Genomic DNA, 23,235 nt, shown 5'->3' on the forward strand with positions numbered 1-23,235 from the left:
GAATAATCTAGGAAACATGTATTTATAGACGCGCGAGTACAGAGGCAGAGACCACCACATGATGTTTTCTAGTTTGAGTGAACGATGTTTTATCTATTTTATGTGGTTCAACTTTTCTCAGTACAGAGACCATGAGCAAAGTAGGTTAAACGTGGAATGTAAGGAGTTTACAGAGACTGCAAGAGTTTCAAGCTTTCTCTTAAATCCACATTTTAAAATGAAGTCTTCATCTCCTTTATCTCTAATAACTTTGTATGGTGATAAGCTTCTCCCAAAGTTGAATCACGTGAATGAACCAAACTTATTCATAACAATTTATAAGCTGAAAAAAAAAAAGTTTCAAAAGAACAAGATTTTTATAACAAATTTATAAATTTTTATAAAATACATTATGGTTCTTATGAGAGAACACGTGTTTTTTTTTCTCTTCATCTTTATTGGAAGAGAAAATTAAAAAGAAATTTAAGATGCATTACAGTTAAAAAATCAAATACCATATTTTTTCATTTGTATTATTTTTAATAATCAATTCAATTTTCGTATACTACTATTGAATATTAAAAAATACTTTTTTCATTAAAAATTTTATGGTTAATTTATGATCGATCTCGTTGGCTATTCATAACAACATCTGCATCTCCTTTATTTCTTATAATTTTGTAAGGCATATCTCATTGTAGCGGTGATAAGCTTCTTTCAAAGTTGAATCACGTGAATGAGCCATAGCTGTTGATAAAAAAGTTATAAGCTGAAGGAAACAATTTCAAAAGAACAAGATTTTTATAAAATAAATTTTAACTATTTAAATAATTTATTAACAGAATTTTTTTAATTTTATTTTAATTGTCCTTTAAATTTATTTCATCAATATTATAAATAACAAAAAGATAGCTGTGAAATTGATTTCATAGAACAACTCTTGGTATTTAATTGAAGGGCATCTATTCATAGACTACAAGATCACAAATGTCAGGTTCACTATTTCATCCTTACCACCCTTATCTTTAAAGTGAAAACTCGTTTTCATTTTTATCTCTGTTTAACATACAGGCAATTTTGAACATATCTCATCTCTGTTAATGAGCATACACGTATTCATCTTTTAATATTTCAAATATTAATTAAATTATTTAAAAATATAAAAATTAAAGATTGATTATTTACCATGAGGGGAGGAAAACCTCCATACAGGCGATATTCTGAAATTCATCTTACAAGTTGAATTCAAGGGAAAATTTGTGCCCTTCACCTCCACGAATCCAATAAAAAAATCTCCTTCAAAGGTCCAGAAGCAGCAGCCGACGATTTGGCAAATATTGAAGAAATGACTGACAATATAAGTGATAAAAAAAAATCAAAGTAACAGATATAGACGAGAGAGCCAGGGTTCAAGAACATAAAAAACAAAAAGATTACAACAGAAGAAGACAAATGAGTAAAACAATAAATTGGACTTATATTATACGAGGTAAAAAAAATGAAGGGAGAAAATAAAATGAAAGGTATCTATTTTAAAGTGATTAATAATTGGGTTAAAACAGAAGAATATATTTATTGTAAATTGTATTGAATATTAATCCTATAAATCTAATATGATTTGATAGTTAAGATATAAATTGGCCACTATTAGTGTTAAAATATGGCTGAAATGAAAAAGGGCACTAGTGTAGTCAAATAACCGCAACTAAATAACTATTCTTGTTGATTGAAACATTGTGGTAATTTTGAAATAAAAGCCAACTTTTCTACAACGGTTCCCTCTCAAGCGTAGTTAAAAGCTCTAAGTTAGAGAAACAACGATAGTTCCAAAGTTGAATCATCGTAAAAAAAAATGTTTGAGTTGAGAAACAACAACGGTTCCTATATTGAACAATCATCAAATCTCAATGTACTACTTATTATCTTTTTTGCTTTTCTTCACTATTCTTACTCTCCGACCTTTTCTCCCTTTGTGTTATTGTACTTCAGTCATTGCATTACCTTCTGTTTCTGTTGAAATGAGACGAGGATTAACCGCCTGTGAGATCTTCCTTGTGCCAAACGTTTCTCCACTTTGTGCTCTGGTTACTGATCAGCGTATGGGGGGTGACCTGCAGAACACACTCTGACGCTCAAGTAAGAATTTTTCTTTGTAGGCCTTTAGTAATTCAATATGAGTCAAAGTAAAAGTTTACCTCGAATTAAACCCTTATTTATAGAGTTTAAAAGAATCTGACCAATTAATTTACCTCTTAATGATCATTATGCAAACCTTAATCGCTTAATAGTAGTCGTTGTGACATTAATTGCGCCTTAACTCTAGTCAACAGTTGTCGGGACCGAGCGGTCAAGAGATGCTTTCCTGGCATGTCAACCGCTCAAATCTTTCCAACTATCTTGCCACCTTACCCGATCGGTAGGCTATAAGCCCATAGTAACATAGGCCCCTCAAGCCCTAACAACATGGATTTTGCGTAGGGTTTTGAAGTCTTGATCGTTCGGTTTAGGGTTTTTGAGTTGTGAGCTCATCAATCGCCACGTCCCTTCAATATCTGCAAAATGACGGGAAGAGCAGAAGTCGAAGAGTCACGGCTGAAAAAATGGGCAGAAAAAGGTGATAACATAACGTCACGATGCTTGAATCGTCAAATCTTTTCCCTTTGAAGGCCTAGATGAATTTGGTAACCACCTTTACCCTCTATAAATAGTAGTAGGGTCACCCCATTTTTTCACTTTTACCCTCGATATCTCCATAAACCGCACGGTTTCCTTGCCCTTTCCTCCTTTCAAGAGCTTCAAACTCAGTTTTTCAGGTAAACATGTCCTCTCAATTTGTTTCTTCTGACTCCACCAGAGGAGAAGGCGAGGGGTATGTTGACAACAGAGTTGCTACATCTTCCTTCACCACCTATGGTGCCCTTGACGAAAGGAATTCCCCCTTCGGCAACTAGTTCGGGCCGTCAGGCAGTGAGGATTCCTCATGCATTCTGGAAGACAATGACGTCGAAGAAGTGGGTATCAACGTGGACTTCACTGGTGCTTGGGATAGAAGACCAAAAAAATGGCCCATCGTCACCGGCTATGATTAGGCTCCCCACGAGGTAAAGCAAATCACTTCCTCTTTCCACTTCTGCCCTCCCATCAAAGATCTTATTTGAGGACTTGGCCTAGTGAAGACGGCCATGGATGGGGATTATTTTAAAATAGTCGTCTGCCGGATGATCGAACTAGCATGCCACGGTCGGGAGGGATATGCCTCAGACTTCTTTTATGCCTACTCCACCTTGTTCAAGGACTTAAAAGTCCTTATCCCATTCTTTGAGTTCCAAATGGGTGTTCTACAAGAGCTCAATGCTCCTACCCAACTGCACCCGAACAGTTGGGCCTTCATGCGGGCATTCTCGGCTGTCTACAAAGCTCTTGCCCTTCCACTACAAGAAAATTGCGTTTTATATACAGATTATTACATACGGATTTTAATCTGTATATATTAAATATTTTACATACAGATATTATATACGGATTTTTAATTAATTAATAATTAAAAATACTTTAGAAAAAGCCCCGATCTTCTTCTAACTTTGAAAAAAAAAAAACTAACTACAACTCTCCAAAATGAGTCCCTCACTCACTCACTGACCCTTCCTTCTTCCTTCATTTCAGATAAAAAAAACCCACAAATCCTTACTTCTTTCTTCTTCCTTCCCTCCTTCCCTCCTTGTAGCCATGCGTTCTTCCTTTGCCATGTCTTCATTCAGACCGCATCATCAGCCACATTCTTTTTCTTCTCGAGAGCTCACCATCAACGGTAAGCTTTCTTTCTCTTCAAACATTCATTATCTTATTTCATATTTCTTTCCTGCCTCAGCCTATTTAACAACAAAATTCCTCTTCCACCGATTATCTTCATCTCCTTCTAGGGTTTCGTCATCCTTTCACCATTTTCTTGAAGTTTCACCGATTAAATCCTCTTTTACTACGTTTAAAAGCTTTTCCTCCGATTGAAAATTCTTTTCCACCGTTCAATCTCGTTTTGAATCGATTAATCGGTTCATTTTAAGTTTCCTCCCTTTCTTGGGTTCCTTCAGTCCAGATTAGGGTTCCTACTATATTTAGGGTTTCTGTGAGTCCTATCTCTGATTCGGTTCGTTCTCCTTCAAATTCTCTCTTCTATTTTTGCCCAGGGTTGGTGCGAAGGTTATCGCCCTTAGGTCTTGGTAGAATCTTTCTCGATCTCTAATTCCTCGTTATTTCGCTGCGCGTCGCGCGTTCAGTTCTCTTCCTTGGAGCCTCTTTCATCAGGTGGTATTCAGAGCTCTGATTCTTCCACGAAATTCAAAAGCTAAGTATCTCTCCTTTGTGTCGTGTTTTCATTTGATTCATTATTGTGTTGACATTGTTTCGCATCTCTGTTTTGATGTTTTTCTCTGATTCATGTAAGGTTGAATTTGTATTGGCTTGTTTTGTCTTAATTCTGAGTATTATATGTTAATTTTGCTCATAAACTGTTTGTTTAAATGTCTAAGAGATCTAATATGAGATTATTCATTCTTGATAACTTATTACTCTTCATATTAAAATGGACTCTCTGTATCCTCACGCCAAAGGCATATTGTCCTCAAGAAATTGGGCTTCTCTTCATTCGAGCACCGCTGTCCCTTTCAACTCCATGCTCTTTTTCGATGATGAGAATAAGAACATCCAATCGGTAATAATATAAACTCTCACGTTTTCTTTTAAATTCATTTTGTTGTCATCATCATCGGATATTATGACAAGTTGGTAAGGAATGACAAGTTGGTAGAAATTGATGGAAAGGAAGATGCAATCGAAAACAGAACAACTGAAGTATTGATGTTTGAATTCCCTTTTTTGTCATTGCTAATTCTCTATAACCTAACAAATCTGAGCTGCTTTTATCCTGAAAAACACCATCTAGAATGTCCCAAATTAGAAATCATGCATGTGGCCTACTGTCCCAAGTTGAAGCTATTCACATCAAAAATTCATGACAGTCACAAAGAAGCAATTACAGAGGCTCCGATAAAATGCCTACAACAACCTCTGTTCATTGTTGAAAAGGTGACAACATTAAGTAGATTCCTCTTTTTCATTATATATTTTCCAACTTTCTTCCTTCAAATTTCCATTGTGTGTTTTCTTTTGAATCGGCTTGAATTGAATGTAGGTTGTTCCCAAACTTAAGGAATTGACACTGAACGAGAAAAACATGATGTTGATGAGCGACGCACATGTGCCACAACACTATCTCAGCAAATTAAATCTTCTCCAATTGTGCTTTGAGGAAGATAAAAATGAGAAAGGTACTTTGCCTTTTGATTTCCTACACAGGGTACCTAATTTAGAACATTTTCGAGTGCAGAGATGCTTTGGTATCAAGGAGATATTTTCCTCTGAGAAATTGCAAGTTCATGATGGAATTCCTGCGACATTGAAAGCATTAACCCTATTTGAACTAAATGAGCTTGAGTCAATAGGATTCGAACACCCATGGGTAAAGTCATTCTCTGAAAAGCTTCAAACATTAAGGGTTATCAGTTGTCCTTGGTTGGAAAAATTAGGGCGTGGCGCAATGTCTTTCATCAATCTGAAAGTGTTGTATGTGATGGACTGTGCTCGAATGGGGTATTTATTCACACTTTCAACTGCAAAAAGTTTAGTCCAACTTGAGACCCTAATTGTAAGGAGATGTGAATCAATAAAAGAAATAGCAATGAAGGAAGATGAAGATGATTGTGATGAGATCATATTTGAAAGACTCAGAACATTAACTTTGAATTCCTTACCTCGACTACAAAGCTTCTTATCAGGGAATGCCACTATGCAGTTTTCATGTTTTAAAAATGCATATGTAATTAATTGCCCCAATATGAAAACTTTCTCCGAAGGAGTCCTAACAGCCCCAAGGTTTTTTGGGATTAAAACATCATATGAGGATTCAGATTTATTCTTCCATGATGATCTAAACACATCATTTCAGAGATTGTTTCAAAGACAGGTAAGGAATTCTTCATCTAATAAATTCAATTGTTATATTTTCTTCGCTAAATTGTACTTTTATTCTCTATAACTTTTGTCTTCTTATTTTATTCACAGTTTTAGTTTTAGTAATCTAAAAGTTTGTGTGTTGCTTCAACTCTACATAGATTCATCTATTTATTTACATTCAAAGTAATTAAATTATTTTTTGGTGGTATTTTAAATACTACAAGAGCATTAATTAGTTATAGTTTCAGTTATATGATACACTCAAACAGAGTTATTTTAATAATTTAATTAACAGTTAGATTAAAAAAAATTAACAGAATTAATTATATTAAACTTAGAGTCCAAAAGCTAAATTAATTTAACTTTAAAATTTATATTTATTTAAATCTGAGTGGGTTACATAGGTCTTTTGAGAGAGATTTAACAAACAAATGAGACTTAAGTCAAAATTACATAACAGACTTATACTATCTTTAACTCAACATGCGACTTAGAATTACACTTTATTTCCAACAAAACCTTAATATATTTTATTTTTAATATGTTATCTATCATAATATCCAAAACACGTTGGCATACTAAACATGCATAAGCATAAAATAAGTGAAACTTTTGTCCTGCATAAGAATATTAAAATCAATTATTGTTTGACATACAGGTGGAAAAGTCTGCATGAGATATAGAGCATTTAAAATTTGATTATCACTCACACCTACAAGAGATTTGGCTTGGTGTAGCTCCAATCCCAACAAACAATTCTTTCAACAACTTGGAATCTTTAACTGTGGTGGAATGTGAATCTTTTTCCAATGTCATCCCTTTTTTTTTACTTCCATTTCTATGTAACTTGAAAGAGATTGAGGTAAGCAACTGTCAATCTGTGAAGGCAATATTTGATGTGAATGATGCAGCAGCAGATATGAAACCGATTTCTCTTCTTGAAGAAACTCATTCTAAATCAGTTGCCAAATCTGGAGCACATCTGGAATCTGAATCCTGATGAAATTCTGAGCCTTCAAGACTTGCAACAAGTGTCAATTTCTAACTGTCAAACCCTTAAAAGTTTGTTTCCAACATCAGTGGCCAATCATCTTGTTAAGCTTCATGTGAGAGCTTGTGGAACATTGGTATAAATTTTTGCAGTGGCTGATGCAGCCATCAATGGAAAAACTAAGCAGCTCAATTTCCATTGTCTGACCTCATTAACACTATGGGAATTGTCTGACCTCACTTTTTGACGAAAATAGTATGCTACAAAAAGTGAATTTAGAGTACAAAATAAGGTTGAATATATAAAGGTTAAGTCAAACAAGTTTAAGTTTCATATTTCAATGATATTCTTATTGATGTTATAAAGTAATTGTTCTTTATTCTTATGACATGTAATCTTACATTACAAGAGTTATTATACAATATCTTAGTTAATTTTTCTAGATTTCTATCACATCATTCTTAATATATTTGTGCAATTTTATTTCAATAAAACGATTTTAATATATCTGTATAGCTATTATTAATGTTGTATTATTAATGTTGTAAGTTGTTGTCTTAACTAATTCTTATGTTCTTTTGTAATAGCTGCAGTTGAAGCACTTTGAAGATGGTAGAGAAAGTGGAAGAGTTTAACATGAACTAAGTGATAGAGGAATTTGAGAGGGTGACAAAGGATGCTAAGAGGTTCAGGACTGCAAAAGGAATAGAAAATTAGGATAATTTATTTATTTTTTAGTTCAAGACAAAAAGAAAACAATTGTTTCTTTCTTTTTGAGTTCCTCCTACACGTTTCATCTTTTAGCTGGTTAGTGGAGAACCAACTCCAAGCAAACTACACGTGAATGTTGTTTTCGTGAATGTTGTTTGGCAAGACATGGAGTTCATGAGTAGGAGAGAGAAGTGGTGGTAGTAATTTATGTATTTATTTCTTTGAACTCTCTTTATAGAGTATTCAAATAAAATTTTCATGTTTTAATTATTTGATTTTCAACACAATTATATATTATAAATTCTTAACATTTATAATCTGGTAGTAATTATTTAAAATTTTATGAGAAGTTTTAATGTCTAAAAATTTTAATATTAATTATATAACTATTACAAAAAACCAATCTAATTAAATATGTTATATAATTACATACGGATTTATCCGTATGTAATATCCGTATGTAGATTACATACGGATTTATCCGTATGTAATATCCGTATGTAAATTACATACGGATTTATCCGTATATAATATCCGTATGTAAATTACATACGGATAAATCCGTATGTAATTTATATACGGATTTTTCCGTATGTAACTTAGCTACGCCTTTTTTATATACGGATTTTTGTCCGTATATAATTCGTATGTAAAATCATTTTATATACGGATTTTTGATGTTATATACGGATTTTGGCGGTATGTAATAGTAATTTTTCTTGTAGTGTTCGTCCCACTCCTTGCGACTTCCTCTACTTCTTCTGCCTGATGCCACACCCACATAAGCCTTGGGTTTCCCTTAATTCCGTACCGGAGAGACATCTTTTTACGCTGTTCAACACCTCCTACAAGGATTTTAAAGGGAACTTTGTCAAGGTGGTCATTTTGGAGGTCGGTCGTCCAAGCTTTTATTTCCCAAACGGCCAACCCAAATTTCCCTTCTACTGGACTGATCATCCTAAGAAGGTTGTCTCCTGGCCCAAATCCAGAATGACGCCTGAGGAGTTAGACATGGTCCGCCAACTGAGTCAGCTGCCTCTTAAGTCCTCCTCCCCCAAGTTGATAGGATTTCTGGGCAATAAAATTGTTTGTAAAATTCAGGAAAAAGAAAATATCTAGAAAGGTGATATGAGCGTGGACAATATTAATTAAAATGACAAAATATAAGTTATACAGAAGTAAAGTGTGACATAGTTAGTTAAAGTTTTTTATTTTAAGTTGGAGGTCATGTGTTTTATTCTTATTGTATGCATAAGACATGTTTTATTTCTTTTATTTTTATAATATTTGAACATGTGGTTCGTGATATCAATTGTATTATTTTTCGGGCACGTGTATGATAAGATAAATGTGATGTTATATACCTTGTTTTAACGTGTTGTCCTCTCTTTTGTTCTATATAATGTTCATATATGGTTCTTATGTTTATTGGTGGATATAATCTTTGTTGTTGGTGATGGGAGTTTCTATGAGTATGTATACGTTGATTTAGTGGTGGGAAAATTCTATATTTATGGTTTATGTTCTAGTTACAAGAGAAGTAATTATCAGGATATATGAAATATCTTTGAGACAATATTATAGTTTAATTTTGAAATTTTTGAATATTATTATAAGTTATAATTAAATTAATTATTATTTTCTTAGGATTTTAATTGTGTTCATGTAAGAACTTAGAAAATATATTATGAGTTGATAGGTGTTTTAAAATAATGAGACCAAGTATTTTAATGTTAAAATAATTCAATAGTACAAATATAATGTCATAAACTCGTCTCATTATCTAAAACACTCACCATCTCTCTAAAACTCTTTCTCTGAGTTCCCTTTCCCTTCTCTCTGTAATTTCTAACTCCTAAATCATCTGTTTGATGATCAGAAAGTGTCTAAGCACTTACGGCGATGAATCCTTCATTCTCTACCAACCAGTTTCTATTCTAGAGCAAGGTTATGCTTCTTTTCTTAAATTCATAGTTTAAGGCACATGTAACTAGAGGTTTTCTCACATGTGTCACTCCACCTCTCTTTTCTAGTTTCCTGTTGATCAGAGGTCCTAAGAACTCACTTCGATCACAATTCTGTTGGTTATAGGCGTTTCTAGAGTTCCTTTACCTTGAAGCAAGGGTTATGCGTGTATAAATCTTGGTAGCATTTTTATTAAGGTAAAGGAAGTTAGTGCTTATGCTTAAATTTTGAATTTCAAGTATGATTAATTGTTGTTGTGACAATATGATGATTTAATTGTAATTGAGATGAATGTTTTGGTAATAATGATGTTTTGATGTTGTGAAAATAATTCAAGTATGATTAATTGTTGTTGTGTGTTGATTGATTTCTTGTATGATTCCATGTTGGATTGAAGTACTCTTATGAATGCTATTGTTCTGAAGTTGGTGGTATTATTTTTGGTTGAATTTTTGAGAAGAATTGGGTTAGAAGAGTTAGAGGTCATTTTCTTGTATAAAACGGAGGTTTGATAAGTGAATTTTAGAAATAATGGTCTAAGGGGAGAAATGTGAAATCGGGACAAGTTGTATGGTCCTCTGAAACTTGTTTGGGTGTTTAGTTAGCATAAATGTGATCTAGAATATGGTGGTAACCAATTGATTGTGTCTTAAATGATTTTAAGTGCATTTTAGGGGTTTTGAGTAGTGAGTTTTTAAAGTAGAATGTCTAAGGTAAAGTGGTATGTTTGGGATCTGTTTTTGGGTCATTTTTTACCTATTCAAACCCTTAAGTTTCTAAGTTATGTGTTAGAATTGGTAGAACGGAATTATGGTCTATATGGTGATGTTTTAGTTGATTTAAGTTGGAATTTTATTATAAAATGAGTTTAAACTTTGTTTGAGTTAGATCATATATACTTGGATAGGTCAATTGTAGCTTAGAATACCAAATGAAAGTGGTAGAAGTTGGTAGAAGTGCATAAGATAGGACATGTAAGGTTGAGAGGGAGAAAATTATGTAGAATTGGGCCAATATTTGGGTGTTTTGACAATGTTGTTGGTATGAATGTAGGAAGCTTTGTCTTGGAGGTTATCCTAACACTTTAATGATCATTCATTCTCAATTAGAGAAGAGTAATGCATATGGTGAGAGTAGTAGGAGGTCCTAGTCTAGGTACTCCATTATGGCCTAAGACGCGGAATAGACCAGCCTTGTGTGTGTGATAAGGTGAAACTCATTGGCAATCACTATGCAGAGTGATGGGGCTGTCGCGGCCCATACAAATTTGATGTGCATTAAAAATGCAGTATAGTACTATGAAGTGACTCCTAGGTCGTCTCTCAAGGATCAAATGTGGTTCAGTCAATAGGTCAAACACGTAGTGGGGGGTTTGAAAGTGTTTTTGCAAGGAAATGAACTAAATGAAAATGGAAATTAAACACAACCAAACATAATTAAAAGCATTAAAGGATAAACTGCTTGGACCAATTAAAAATGCAACGGTTGAGCTAAACGTTAAGTGTTTCTTGTATTCAAACAAAAATAAAGTAAAGCATAATGATAAGCATGAAATGCATTACTAAAAAGAAAGAGAGCATGAATAGTGAAAGGCATAATTTAAATTAGAAAGTTACTTCAATGTTAAATTCAAATCTATAGAATATAAAAATGCATCTTTGTTCAACCGTGAAGACCAAAATAAGGGACCTTAGTTCTCATTTCCCAGGACGTGGCAGCAGCCTCTTGGTTCAGTGTTCTTTTCATAAGCAAAAAGTAAATAAAGCTGTATGCACCTAATCCAACAAAATCAAATGAAACTGGAATACGTTTCTTCTCTCATAAATCGGCATGTTGCACCGTCTCCAACCAAGCTGGATGCTACTTCTCCCAATTAATTACCTTCCTATTCTCTAAATAAAGAAAAGAAAACTCATTTCCCCCTGCTGCAAAATTTAAAAGAAGAAAAACGCTCCTGGATGTGCTAGACGTGAATTAGCAGGACGTGTGCTTTCCAAATGAAAAACGAAATCTCCCCAAAATCAAATCACCACGTTTTCCTTGTTGGACGCTGCAGCGTGCTCTTCTCCAGCCAAAAACGAATCAACCCTCCTCATTATCTAAAAAGATATGAAAACATTTGTGCTGCTGCAGTAACAAAAACCGAGAGCTCCTCTCCTAGAATTGGGAATTACATTCTGCTGTGCAGCAAGCTGTGGCAGTTGTGTGCTTACTTCTCCTTCAATCCATCACCGTGTTGCCCATAATAAAAGAAAGAAAAGCACTCCAAAATGAAAATAAGGATCTTTATTACAGCGTAACAACGTGCACTCGTAACTTGGTTAACTCCATAAAAACAAAATCAATCACCGCTAATATTGTCTAAAGAAAGAAACACTCGTTTTTCTTGATGGATAAAAAACCGAGAATTTATTTATTCATGAGTAATGTGCACAGCAAAATGCTCCCCATGCAAAATAAAAATCCATCTGTGTGGCGGCTGGTTGCCTAGCACCGAATATCTTTTAGGTTTTTTTGAATAATAATAATAAAGAAAAAACTAAACCTAAATCACTTTTGGGCCCAACATCTTTTGCCAAAAATTTCCCAAAATGAAAAAGTTGGTCTAAAAATCCTAACTCACTAAATTACAATATAACTAATTCTTAAATGCGTGGAGAGTCTTGAATTATGTGACAGCCCTTTAATGTCCCAAAATATATTTCTAAAATTTTCCCTGCAATCAATAATGATAATAATAAGCTCAGATAATTCAAATTAATTAAAATAAAAATTTATGGTCAAATTAAGCACAATACTGGACATTCAAGCACAATTCCCTAATTAAATCTAGCACAATAAGCTAAGTGAAGTGAAGAAAATATCGACTCATCACAGAGCAGTAGAGGCTTTAAGATGCTTATCAGAAAAGGCAAAAATCACACTCCTCAAGAAGACATCAAGGATATCAGAAGTGAAGTAAGTCACACTATAAAGTCAAAAGAAGTTGTTCCCAATCTAAGATTTCAATCATGCAGGAAGTGTCTAGCTAATTCAACCCACAATAAGAAACACAAGTTTCGGTGGGTATCGAAAGCTCAAATTCTCAGACTCTTTGATGCGTTAGATGATCGAGTAGAACACTGATTATAAGACCAAGAAAAAGGCTACTAACGATACATAATCAACAAAGGGTATACATTTTGCAGCATGATAAATCAGATGAAGGAAACAACCACCAAAACGAAAAAATGACAAAGCAAAGATAGAGATCAAACAAGAAAAAGGTACGCCCACCATACTATGACGCAAAATAAACTATTGCAATTCATAGTAAATCTTGTAGGTTGTAGTTTTGTGTTGCATGCTATTCTACATGTCTAAATAAGTGGATACTGAATTCATTAAATTAATTGGGAATTCCAAAACATGTAGTTAAATATCCATTATTGTTTGGAAAACATTAAGAACTTCTCTAGAAAAACTCTTGCGTGAACACAACGATTAATGTTAATAGATTAACATAAGTAGTAATCAATTACCACATGGAAACTCAAAATAATCCTTTTTGCAACTTCTCCGATTTGGTTGAGCACCTTCCCGGGGTAAAAATTATACATATAAATAGTAAAATTAAAGCTCTTTAAGTCTAGTTTCCAACAAATAAAAGAATAAACTCATTTGAAAATTTGTACAAAGAGTTATGAGCAAAATAGTAAGCAAAGGTGAAAGATGATTACATGCTATTTGACACTTATTTTTAGGCTCGACACAACTTGGTATGGCTTCCACTTGCTCAGGTCTTATAGGCCTCACCTCTCTTGGAGCAATCAAACACTACACCACCACAATCATATCTCCTAGAGGCTGTGAGCTTCTACTCCATCCACACCTTAGCTCATCATCCTCTGACCATTTACCACCACATTTATGCATCATCCGTCCAACAAAACACCCATCCATGAACATCTCCTAGCTTTGGTCCAACCTAGTATATGGGGATTGCTATCAACTTGGATCCCATTTATGAAGAGAGGGAGATGGAAGTATAATTTGGAACGTGAAATAGCTATAGAGAAAGAGGCACTGGTGAGAGAAAGTGAAATTAGAGTAAATGAGAAAAATGAGATTTTTTCATGTAACTTTGGAGAGAAAAGGTTTTGTGTTGGGGTGTACCCTAGGTGGGGCCGTGGTTGGTAACAAGGAAAAGGGTGTGACCATTTAAGGTGCAAGCAAAGAGCATTGCGATAGTTAGGAAAAATGTGAATAGTGAAATGAATAGTGTATTGGAATTAAGGTGCAGAGGTGAAACTCTTCTCTGTTTATCTCGAAAAGCTATAAATTGAGAAAACTATAAATTGACGCACTGCACACTACTCTAAAGACTTTTGATCATTCTAAACTTTCATATCTGATATTTGTGAATTGAGAAAAGAATTACAGGTGTGCTGAGACTCCCCAAGAAACAAGATATACAGAAGTTGATAATCTTGAAGGTTTCTTAAAGAACAGATTTGGTTTTCACTATTGATCAACTACTGCACTATTGAGGTGTACTCTTGACTAATAAGATTTTATTTTTAGCAATCTTGAATTGTGTTGTTCCCTGTGCTTGCAGCTAGGAAGAATAGCGATGAGTTCTTTGTACTTTGGGAGGTGTTTCAAAGGGGTTTTTGTAGAAGAGGATTGTTCTTGCTACAGGGATTTGTTATTGGCTATATTAAATTAGTGAGTTAGAGAGATGTTTTACATTTTGACAGATTGGTCATTGTAAAGCCTTGTTGTAAAAACTCATATCTTTATAGTGTAATTGGTTTTCAATCTCAGGTTGATTGAAAGGACACTAGATGTAGGCATTGAGGCCAAACTAGTATAAACCCTGTGTTTGCATTTCTTTCCTTATCTATTTTACTTTCATTGCATACGCCTTATTGCGTGGATTTTAAGAAAGATTAAAGATCATTCTTAGTTCCCGAAAAGATTTAAAAAGCAATTGTTTTTATTGATCACCAATTCACCCCCTGCTAAGAGAAACAAGACACTTCTTGTTTAACACTCTTGCTTAGGGTTTTGATTTGGGAAAAGTTTTTGGGTTTTGATTTAGGGAAAGTTTGAGTAAGGGTCAAATCTTTGAGGTATCTGAAAAAAAAATTTGAGGGAAAGGAAAAAAAGTAAAATGGAAAAGTGGAGTATAACTTATATAGGGCATGAACCTCTTCAAAAAAAGAACTAAAATCTCCACTATTATCATCTTTTAAACAACTCACCAAAAGTCATCCTAAATCATGTTAGTTTGTAGGAGTTTTTTATATCCTCTTAATAACGGTAATTTTTACCATTATCTATGGTGCATTTTATACCAAATCAACTCTATCTAAGCTTGAAGCTTACTTAATCCTCTTATTTCTCTGACTTTTGTGAATAAGTTTAGTATATGTTACACTTAATGGTTTTCGTCACTAATTCCTTCATTTTGTAGGCAAATTATGTGCGTTGGAAGAGCATCAAAACCATCAAGGAGTTGGAACCCAGGAAAAGCAGCAAAGTAATCAAACTAGAAGACACATGAAGGCCTTGTAGGCACGCCTGAGCGCCTCTCCAAGGGCGCTGAGTGCCACTTGCCTCGCAGTCACGCTTGGGTGCCCCCTACAGGGGCGTTGAGCGCCACTCGCCTCGTAGTCACACCTGGGTGCCCCCTCTAAGGCGTTGAGCGCCATTTGCTGCGCAACTTCGCTTGGACGCCCCTTCCAGGGCGCTGAGCACTATCTAGTTATGTTGAGCTCGCGTCAGGCGCCCTCCTGTCTGGGCGTTGAGTGTGACACTTGCTGATGTGTCACTCTAGACCTATTTAATGTTACCATGCAACAAGGGTATCGTCTTTATGCGGCTGAAGAACGAAAACACCACTTTGGACCTCTTGGAGCAAGTTTGAGTGTGTGGGAGCTCTCCATTCCTTTTCCTTGGGTCTTCATCTCCTTCATTTTCTTCCATTGTAAGCTCAAGCTCTCCATGACAATGGAGAGCTAACTTCATTTTTTGTTGGGGAAGGATGTAACCTTTGAACTTCATGTATATGAACATGTTTTGAATATATATTAAGCGTCTTTCATTGAATGCTAGTGGTTTTCTCCTATTCTTAATTCTTGTGATGTTTTTGGCCATTCATAACTTGAATTTTGGGGTTTATTTGTTGTGGAAAATAGCTTATGAACCTTGACTTGGATTAAGCTACCTAAAGGAAATCCAATAATTATATATCTGATTTGACCTATGGACGAATATGCAAGCATATGTTTCATGCTTGTTTGGGTAATAGCAATCAGATTCCCCAATATCATGCTAAGAATAGCTAGGATTTCCAGAAGAAGATGTCATTCGTTTGATGAGAAATAAAAGGGGATATCGAAAATTCGAGTGTCTGAAGCTGAAGCAGTTGTATCTAGGAATAGAGTTAGGACATTTAGTTATCATAAACTTCTTTTCATAATGCAGAAGTGATTATTAGGGTTTTCAAGAAATTGAAGTCTAATAAACAAGTCTAGGCTCTTTATTCTAAAGAATTGGGTTTTGAGTAATTTAGTAAGTTGATATTAGCATTTGAATGAATAAGATGAGTTCTAATATGCATGAAAGTGAAGTAGGTGACATCTAACCCAACATTACCATCTCATATCATCTTTAATTTCATTCATTCACTCTTGTTTAGCTACAAAAGATCATTTTACATTCAAAGCATTTTGTTTAATTTCATTGCACTTAAATCTCACTAAATATATTCTTTAGTCTTAATTAGTTAAACAATTATACAATCATTTAGTGTCACGTGAGTATCTTGAGAAACAACACTTGCTCTTAACATTTTATATGACTTGAACGATTCGATACACTTGCCGAGATCTTAACACCTCTGCAAAATAACCTTCACTAAATATCATTTTTATCCATATTCTATACAACATCTTAAAACATACCTTTTGGAAGGAGGTGCATGTTGTCCACGAGTTTCTTTCACCTAAATAAAATTCCTTCAATGACGCGGTGCAGGAACCAAATGTTGTTACTGATGTACGGAGAAATTAGTGCACAAATATGGAGGAGATGGCTGTGCATAATTGTGAAACAGATCTCGAGAGCACTTTGAGAACCAAATGTTGAGGAGAAGGATTGGAGGTGGAAGAACAAAGAGATGAGAGGGAGATGTGTGGCGAAGGGAAATTGAGGGAAGGGAAAAGTAAGGTTATGGTTTTGATGATGACGGAAAACAAAGTTAAAATTTCTTAATTTAGGGGGTGCACCAGAAAAAAATAAGGGGTGCAATAAGAATGACACCTTCCAAGTTTGCATGGCAACAAAATGAATTCGTCTTGATTGGGTCGATAATCGATTTGGTCAGTTATCTTTTGTATTTTACCACAACTAAGAGGATTTGGTGTCACGAGTCAAAAAATTGCAAAAAAATTTGGCAATGAAAGATTTTTAACTCTGTTGATAATAAATAATTTCAAATAGACAACAATAATATTGAGAAGGTTTGAAAGTAAAATAAACTGAGTTGGCCAATCTGATGAGTCATTTTCATTTCCTGGCATGATTAATTTGTTTGGGTACCATGAGTACAGCAAAAATCTTGTATTCATGATAAAGAAATTTTAAAAAAAGAACTGGTCTTTAGAATGACCATACTCATACCGTGACACTTGAGTTAATGATTCGAATTGAAGGTTTGATTGGTCCGGTTACAAGGGTTAACACACTGTTAAACCAGTTCAATTAAATTTTCGAACGTTTCCCACGTTTTGCTCTTTTTGCAACAAACATCTTGCATTATTGTACGTGACAGCTGTTATAGCCTTTTACTCCTTTTATACTTTTTATCATAATCATTATTTATTAATTTTATTTGCTAAAAATAACATTAAAAAGTTATTTGTATTTAGGTGATAACCACAGTAGCATGCGATTATAATGGATGAGATAACATATGATTATAAAGTCAAATCCACAATAACTAAAATAGAAAAAAACAATTACCTCTTCTTAATCGAATTAATGTATCCTTGTAGCTATTTATTTAATAGTATTTCCCATTTTCCTAACAAAAAGAATTGCACTTAAGCAAAATTTCTAAAAGAATTAATAGTAAGAAGAATATTTTTTATTACCTTGAGCAACTTAAAATTATTTAAATATATAAACTTTTAGGTCTCACACAGTGGTGAGCCTCTGGCCCTCCTCTAGTATTGGATGTCAATAATTTAAACTTTCGAAAAATCTTCATATTTATATTTAATATTTGAAAGTAATTTTGATTGATTTTTTTTAAATGTATAATAAATATGTCAAAATGAAAAGCTAAAAATGATTTATTTTTATATTAAGTTAAAAGTGAATTCTTCTATGGATGATTTCTAATAAATTTCAATTAATAATCTCTGTCACTAGTAAAAAATATATTTTTAATTCGCCCAATAGACATCGATCTAAGAAAAACTGAAGCCTATCAGTAAGCGGTGTCAATTTTGTAGTTTTGACGAACTTATATGCCTCGGTTCAGTGAGAACCGAAGCATATAGCGTCTGTTACCTCGGTTCAAAATACAACCAATGCCTAATACTCTGCCAAAAAGTCACCTACGGCTTTGCAAAACTGTGTTTTGGCCTATTAACTCGGTTAAAGGTGGAACCGAGGCCTATTACCTCGGTCAAATCTCCCATTTTTCACTCGCACCTGACTTACTCTCATCTACCCTACTGTTCGTTTTACATGAAGCGGTTTTCTTTCCTCTGCCAGAAACAAAGAACAATCTCCCTTCTCCCACTTCACAGCCACGACGCGAGGAGGTTCTTTCCTCCATTGCAGAAGCTTGTGCTCCGACGATGATGATGATGGCGGCCGGCGTCGAAAGCGGAGGGGAGGCGTGATGGTGAAGACGAGTACCGCGGCGGCGATGATAGGAGGCTCGCCGATCTAAGGCGTTTGGCGAGCAGAGAAGATGGTGCCTTGGAGATGATGGGAGGTTCGCCGATCTAAGAGTTGAACGGAGTTCCTTGGCAACGACGACAATGGCGGATGGAGATGATGAATGGTGACACACCAGAAGAGCATTGATCACGGCGACTTGCTGAATAGATAGTCAGGGCGCGATTCTCGGTTGGTTTCTGTGGAGGCGCTCACGGTGGCTGTGGTTGACAGAGAATATGAAGATGATTGGCGAGGTCGTGGCGAGGGCGTCCTGCAGCGGTGGCGTTGGCGAGGCATGAAGAGGTGGCGGCGAAGTCGCGGCGAGGACGTCCTGCAGCGGTGGCGTTTCTGCGAGAAGGGGAGGCATCAACCTTCATCTTTTCTTTTCTCTGTTCTGGTTTGGCCTTGCAGGAGCCGCCCTTCTTCCCCAAATCGTTCTCAGAGTTGGTGATGACAACCTCCGCAATGCTCATTGCATCAAAACCCAAAAGCCTTTGATTCTTACAAAAGCTAAAAATGTACTTTTTTTCTGTTATTTTGGGAGCGATTTTGTTAAGGCTGGTGTAGTTGTTGTTACAGTGCTTGCTTCACTCCTTGGTTGCTTTCAGGGATTGGAAGAGATAAGAAATAGTAGAGCATTGGTGCCACTTCTTATTGATCTTCCGAGATTTGGTTCGGTGAAAGGGAAAGCAAATCCAAATGCATACCGAAAAAATAAAAAAATAAAAATACGCTATTGCCTCGGTTATCTAAGAACCAAGGCATAATCCTATCTCGTCTTAAACTGGTTCAGAACCGAGGCATAAAGCCACCCCTTTTTACCTCGTCTGTATATGTCTCGGTTGCAGAACCGATGCCTAAGCAAAATTAAACATGTCATTACTCCTTACTGCACTAGTGTATAAATTAAAATTAATTTATGTATAAGTTAATTCTCACATTAACGTCTAAAAAAATAAATTTTTATTTATGAACTAATTTTATTTTACAAAAAAATCATTTCACTTTTTTCTCATCTTTATATATAAATCCTTACAAGAACATTTATCCAAACACACATCTTTATAATATAAATTTACTAAATGGTAATGATAATAGCAGTAAAATTATAATTAAATTATCTTACAAAGTATATGTTCGTCCTAGTATGATTACTATATCCAGTTTAAATTCTTTTAATTAATTTCGCCTATGCATAAATGGAAAGATGCAACTAATTCATGGCTTAAGCTTTGATTATTTTATTGATAGCTGCAATAACAACGTTTACAAGTTAAAAACCAAAGCATATTGATTTAGTGATAAGCACATGACTTTTCAGGCACCGGTGCATCATGCACTTGCTTTGAATCTTTCCCCGAATTTCTTAAACTTAACCACCAAGCGATTTTCGTCACTCTTACTCACCACCAAACGCCTGTTTTCTCCATCATCGACCTCAACCGCAAGGTAGCTGCATTTACGAGGACGAGGGCCCGAGGGACAGAACAAGAGGTTGTAGCCCAGAAAGTAACCCGGAACGCTCCGAATTTGAAATAAACCCGATACAGTGTTGTCGTATCCTTTAATTTTAACATAGAGTTGCTCTTTCTCATCATCCCCCAAAGCAGTCCAGTCAGAAGGAGTGGCGCCACTACACTTAAGATCATAAGGAAGCTGAATATTTAAATAGTCCAATTCTCCGACGTAAAGAAAACCCGGCGGATCTGATCTAAATTTCACCGGTGTACCATAAACAGAAGAATTTGAATTTTGGATAACAGATAAAGGACAGGTTTCGTTTCCTGTACGGCTAATGCCTAGACCACCCCCACCGTTTATACTTGCTTCGTGCGGAATAAGAAAGTAATAGGCAGAAGAATACAGAACAGAATTACCCTTCATGTCTAGCACATCCGCGGTGCTTGAAGGAAGGTACGAGGTGAAGGCAGAAAGTAGAAAGAGAACGAAGAAGGTGGTAGTACGCATCTCCATTTCTTATGAGAGGCTTGTTGTGAATAACCAACCTAGGAAGAATCTATTTATGGACTGCCTGTAGTAAAGTGAGTCGTAGATTAATATGGAAATGGTGAATAGTATATTATGAGTTTAATATATTTTTCTCAAATCATAAAAATAGTAAATATAATTATTTTAATTCAATTACGTTGAATTTGTTTTGAGCTATTAAACATGTTTTAAGATAATATTTGAATTGTTTACGGATACATTTATGTTCTATGTTAACTCGTAAACACATTTAACATGTCAAAAAATTTAATATAATTTTATTAAAAAGACTATACTTATTTATTTTTAAAAACTAAAATATATTCTGACATAAATAAATTTTAATTTTAAGTCAAAATTTAATGACTAAAAATGATATTTAATCTATCATTGATGATACGAGACTGAATAATTAACTTATTATAGTAAGTGTGCATACTTAAAAAATTTTACATATATTTTTATTCTCTTTAAGTGAAAACTGGAATTAATCTATTTTTAAAATTTAGTCTAATTTAATCTCTCAACTTTATAAATAATGGATTTAATTTTTTTAAGTTTATTTTTAAAGTTATAAGATTAAATTAAATCAAAATCCAAAAGTAAATTAACTTTAATTTTTAGTAATAAAAGTTAAAAACTAAAAACATACTGAAAAACAATGATATCACGAGAAAATAAAAGAAAAGAATATATACGGATAAATTTTATGGGTTGTGAAACGAAAATGTTTAAAGAAATATCTATATGATCGAGTATGACTTTGAATATAATATATTCTATTATAAACGTAACGGATTATTTTTAAAATTATTTTATTGTTTATATTTATGTGTAAAAATGTCATAATAATTATATTATAATACCATATTATATATAAAAGAGTTAAAATTTTAGTATAAAAACATAATATAATATTTATCTATAATAAAATTATGAAAATAAAAAGTAAAAAATATAATTATTTTGAATTCTGGTATTTTATAAAATAACTTTAATATACTGTTATTTTAAATCATTTTATTTATTTATTAACATTTTTTCAGTTTTACTTTAAACTTACCTCTTTGTATTTTAAAAATAGTTTTCTTTTTATCAAATTATATTTAAGAAAATTATTTATTGATCATATACTTTTAAAAATTATTTTACAAACTATTTTAAGTTCATTGAGTTCACGTTATGAAGAATTATAATAGTTTCATTCACTAAAAAAACCTTTAATAGTATATTAACATTAAATGATAAGAACAATTATAGATTGTAGTTGAGTGATTTTTTTTGGAATTTGATGTCACAAAATTCTTAACGAAATTCCTAAAACACAAATTATGATAAAAAAGAACTAAAAAACAAATTAACTAAATTAAAATAGGTAAAAAAAATAAGATAAAAACAAGTGATAAAAAAATAGAAAAAATAAAAATGTTAGTGAAAAATTAAGAACCAAAATGATAAAATTTTTAGTTGTGTTTCCTTGTAGCGATGCCAAATTTGATAATACCATCAAACACAAAATTGACTCTTAACAAATTAATTCTTATAAAAATTATAACAACGGATTGGTAAAATATAAACAATAAAGAAGATAAAGGTAAATAAAAGATTAGATAAAATAAAAAGATATAAAGAAATAAATTTATAAGAAGATTTAAAAATATATAAACAATGACAAAGAAAATAGATTGGTTGCACTTTTTTTTCAAAATAAGATTTGTTTCGGTAGAATAGTTGAGGCCGAGATACGAGCGTACTGAATCGCCTCCGCTCCTTCCAGTGATACTGTTACTGTCGCGTCTCCTTCCTGTGTAAAACTCTTTGGGGGAAAATGAGCTGGGTACCTGCAACGGCACTCCGACGCTCAAGTCAGAAAAGGGTTATGGAGCCTCAGCTCTCAAGAGAGTGATTATAATATCACCCTAGAATATCATCTAGAGTCTCTAGAACGTAGAGGGAACGTACTTGGACTTTTGCCCTGTCATTGTATTTATAGGCCAATAAAAATAACCTTACCTAAAAATGTGGTTAGTTACTCATAAATATCTTAACTGCTTAAAATATCTAAGATATTTTATCCAATAAATATCTTACTATACATAATGTCCCCCAAGTCCGAGTTAACTGTTCTGTTTTATGTACGGGTAACTATAGGACTTATGAGTTTGAGGGAGACTGTATTCGCTGTGTTAGAGAGCGTGTTTCTGGTCGTTGCTCATCTGTGACGGGGGGTTTTATGGGTTTTCTCTTTGCCCTAGGCCGAGCAGTTGAACTTTTTAACACCTGAGGCCAAGGATGACCGAGCGGTTGTAGTCGAAGGACCAAAAAGATGAGAGGCCGAACGGCCAAAAGTTGGAACGTTTGAGGCCGCGAAGGCCGAATGATTAACGATTGAATATTTGAACACGTGAGCCCATGTATGGACGAGCGGTAGATGATGTGTGGCCGAACGTCAGTGAGGCTGAATGCTGGAACGCTTGAGGCCACGGATGGCCGAGCGGTAGAGGCCGAGTTGCTGCCAGGTTCATAATAGGGAGACTGACTCTATGTTTGCGTGGGCTAGGTGTTCTTGGGCGAATGTAACCTAGACTAAGGGAAGATCCCATAGATTTAATTTTTTGGGTGGCTCCGACCTTGCCAGTGGTGTGCACGAT

General features: G+C 34.2%; 2 protein-coding genes across 8 annotated transcripts; one reads left to right on the forward strand and one right to left on the reverse strand.

The window, feature by feature from the left end:
- The first annotated feature begins 3,506 nt into the window (after positions 1-3,506).
- On the forward strand, positions 3,507-7,960 carry LOC124836600 (uncharacterized). Of its 7 annotated transcripts, none has more exons than XM_088114787.1 (5): positions 3,507-3,787; positions 4,164-4,687; positions 4,995-5,061; positions 5,168-5,998; positions 7,567-7,960. In XM_088114787.1, exons 2-5 carry the CDS (start codon positions 4,497-4,499, stop codon positions 7,612-7,614), a joined length of 1,137 nt encoding a protein of 378 aa, XP_087970913.1. In that variant the 5' UTR covers positions 3,507-3,787; positions 4,164-4,496; the 3' UTR covers positions 7,615-7,960. The 7 variants fall into 7 exon arrangements, 4 of the variants coding, with proteins under 4 accessions (XP_087970913.1, XP_087970912.1, XP_087970915.1 ...); XR_015786472.1 differs by adding an exon at positions 6,647-7,286 and having other exon boundaries at positions 3,513-4,687; XR_015786473.1 differs by adding an exon at positions 6,647-7,286 and having other exon boundaries at positions 3,513-4,687; positions 7,573-7,960.
- Positions 7,961-19,825: 11,865 nt separating this feature from the next.
- Positions 19,826-20,569, reverse strand: LOC124827719 (kunitz-type trypsin inhibitor KTI1-like). The gene has a single exon (XM_047300836.2). It carries the CDS (start codon positions 20,567-20,569, stop codon positions 19,928-19,930), a length of 642 nt encoding a protein of 213 aa, XP_047156792.1. The 3' UTR covers positions 19,826-19,927.
- Between the last annotated feature and the right edge of the window lie 2,666 nt (positions 20,570-23,235).

Source organism: Vigna umbellata, chromosome 5 (assembly GCF_029865625.1).
Source record: "Vigna umbellata cultivar VRB3 chromosome 5, Vumbellata_1.0, whole genome shotgun sequence".
Taxonomy (NCBI): domain Eukaryota; kingdom Viridiplantae; phylum Streptophyta; class Magnoliopsida; order Fabales; family Fabaceae; genus Vigna; species Vigna umbellata.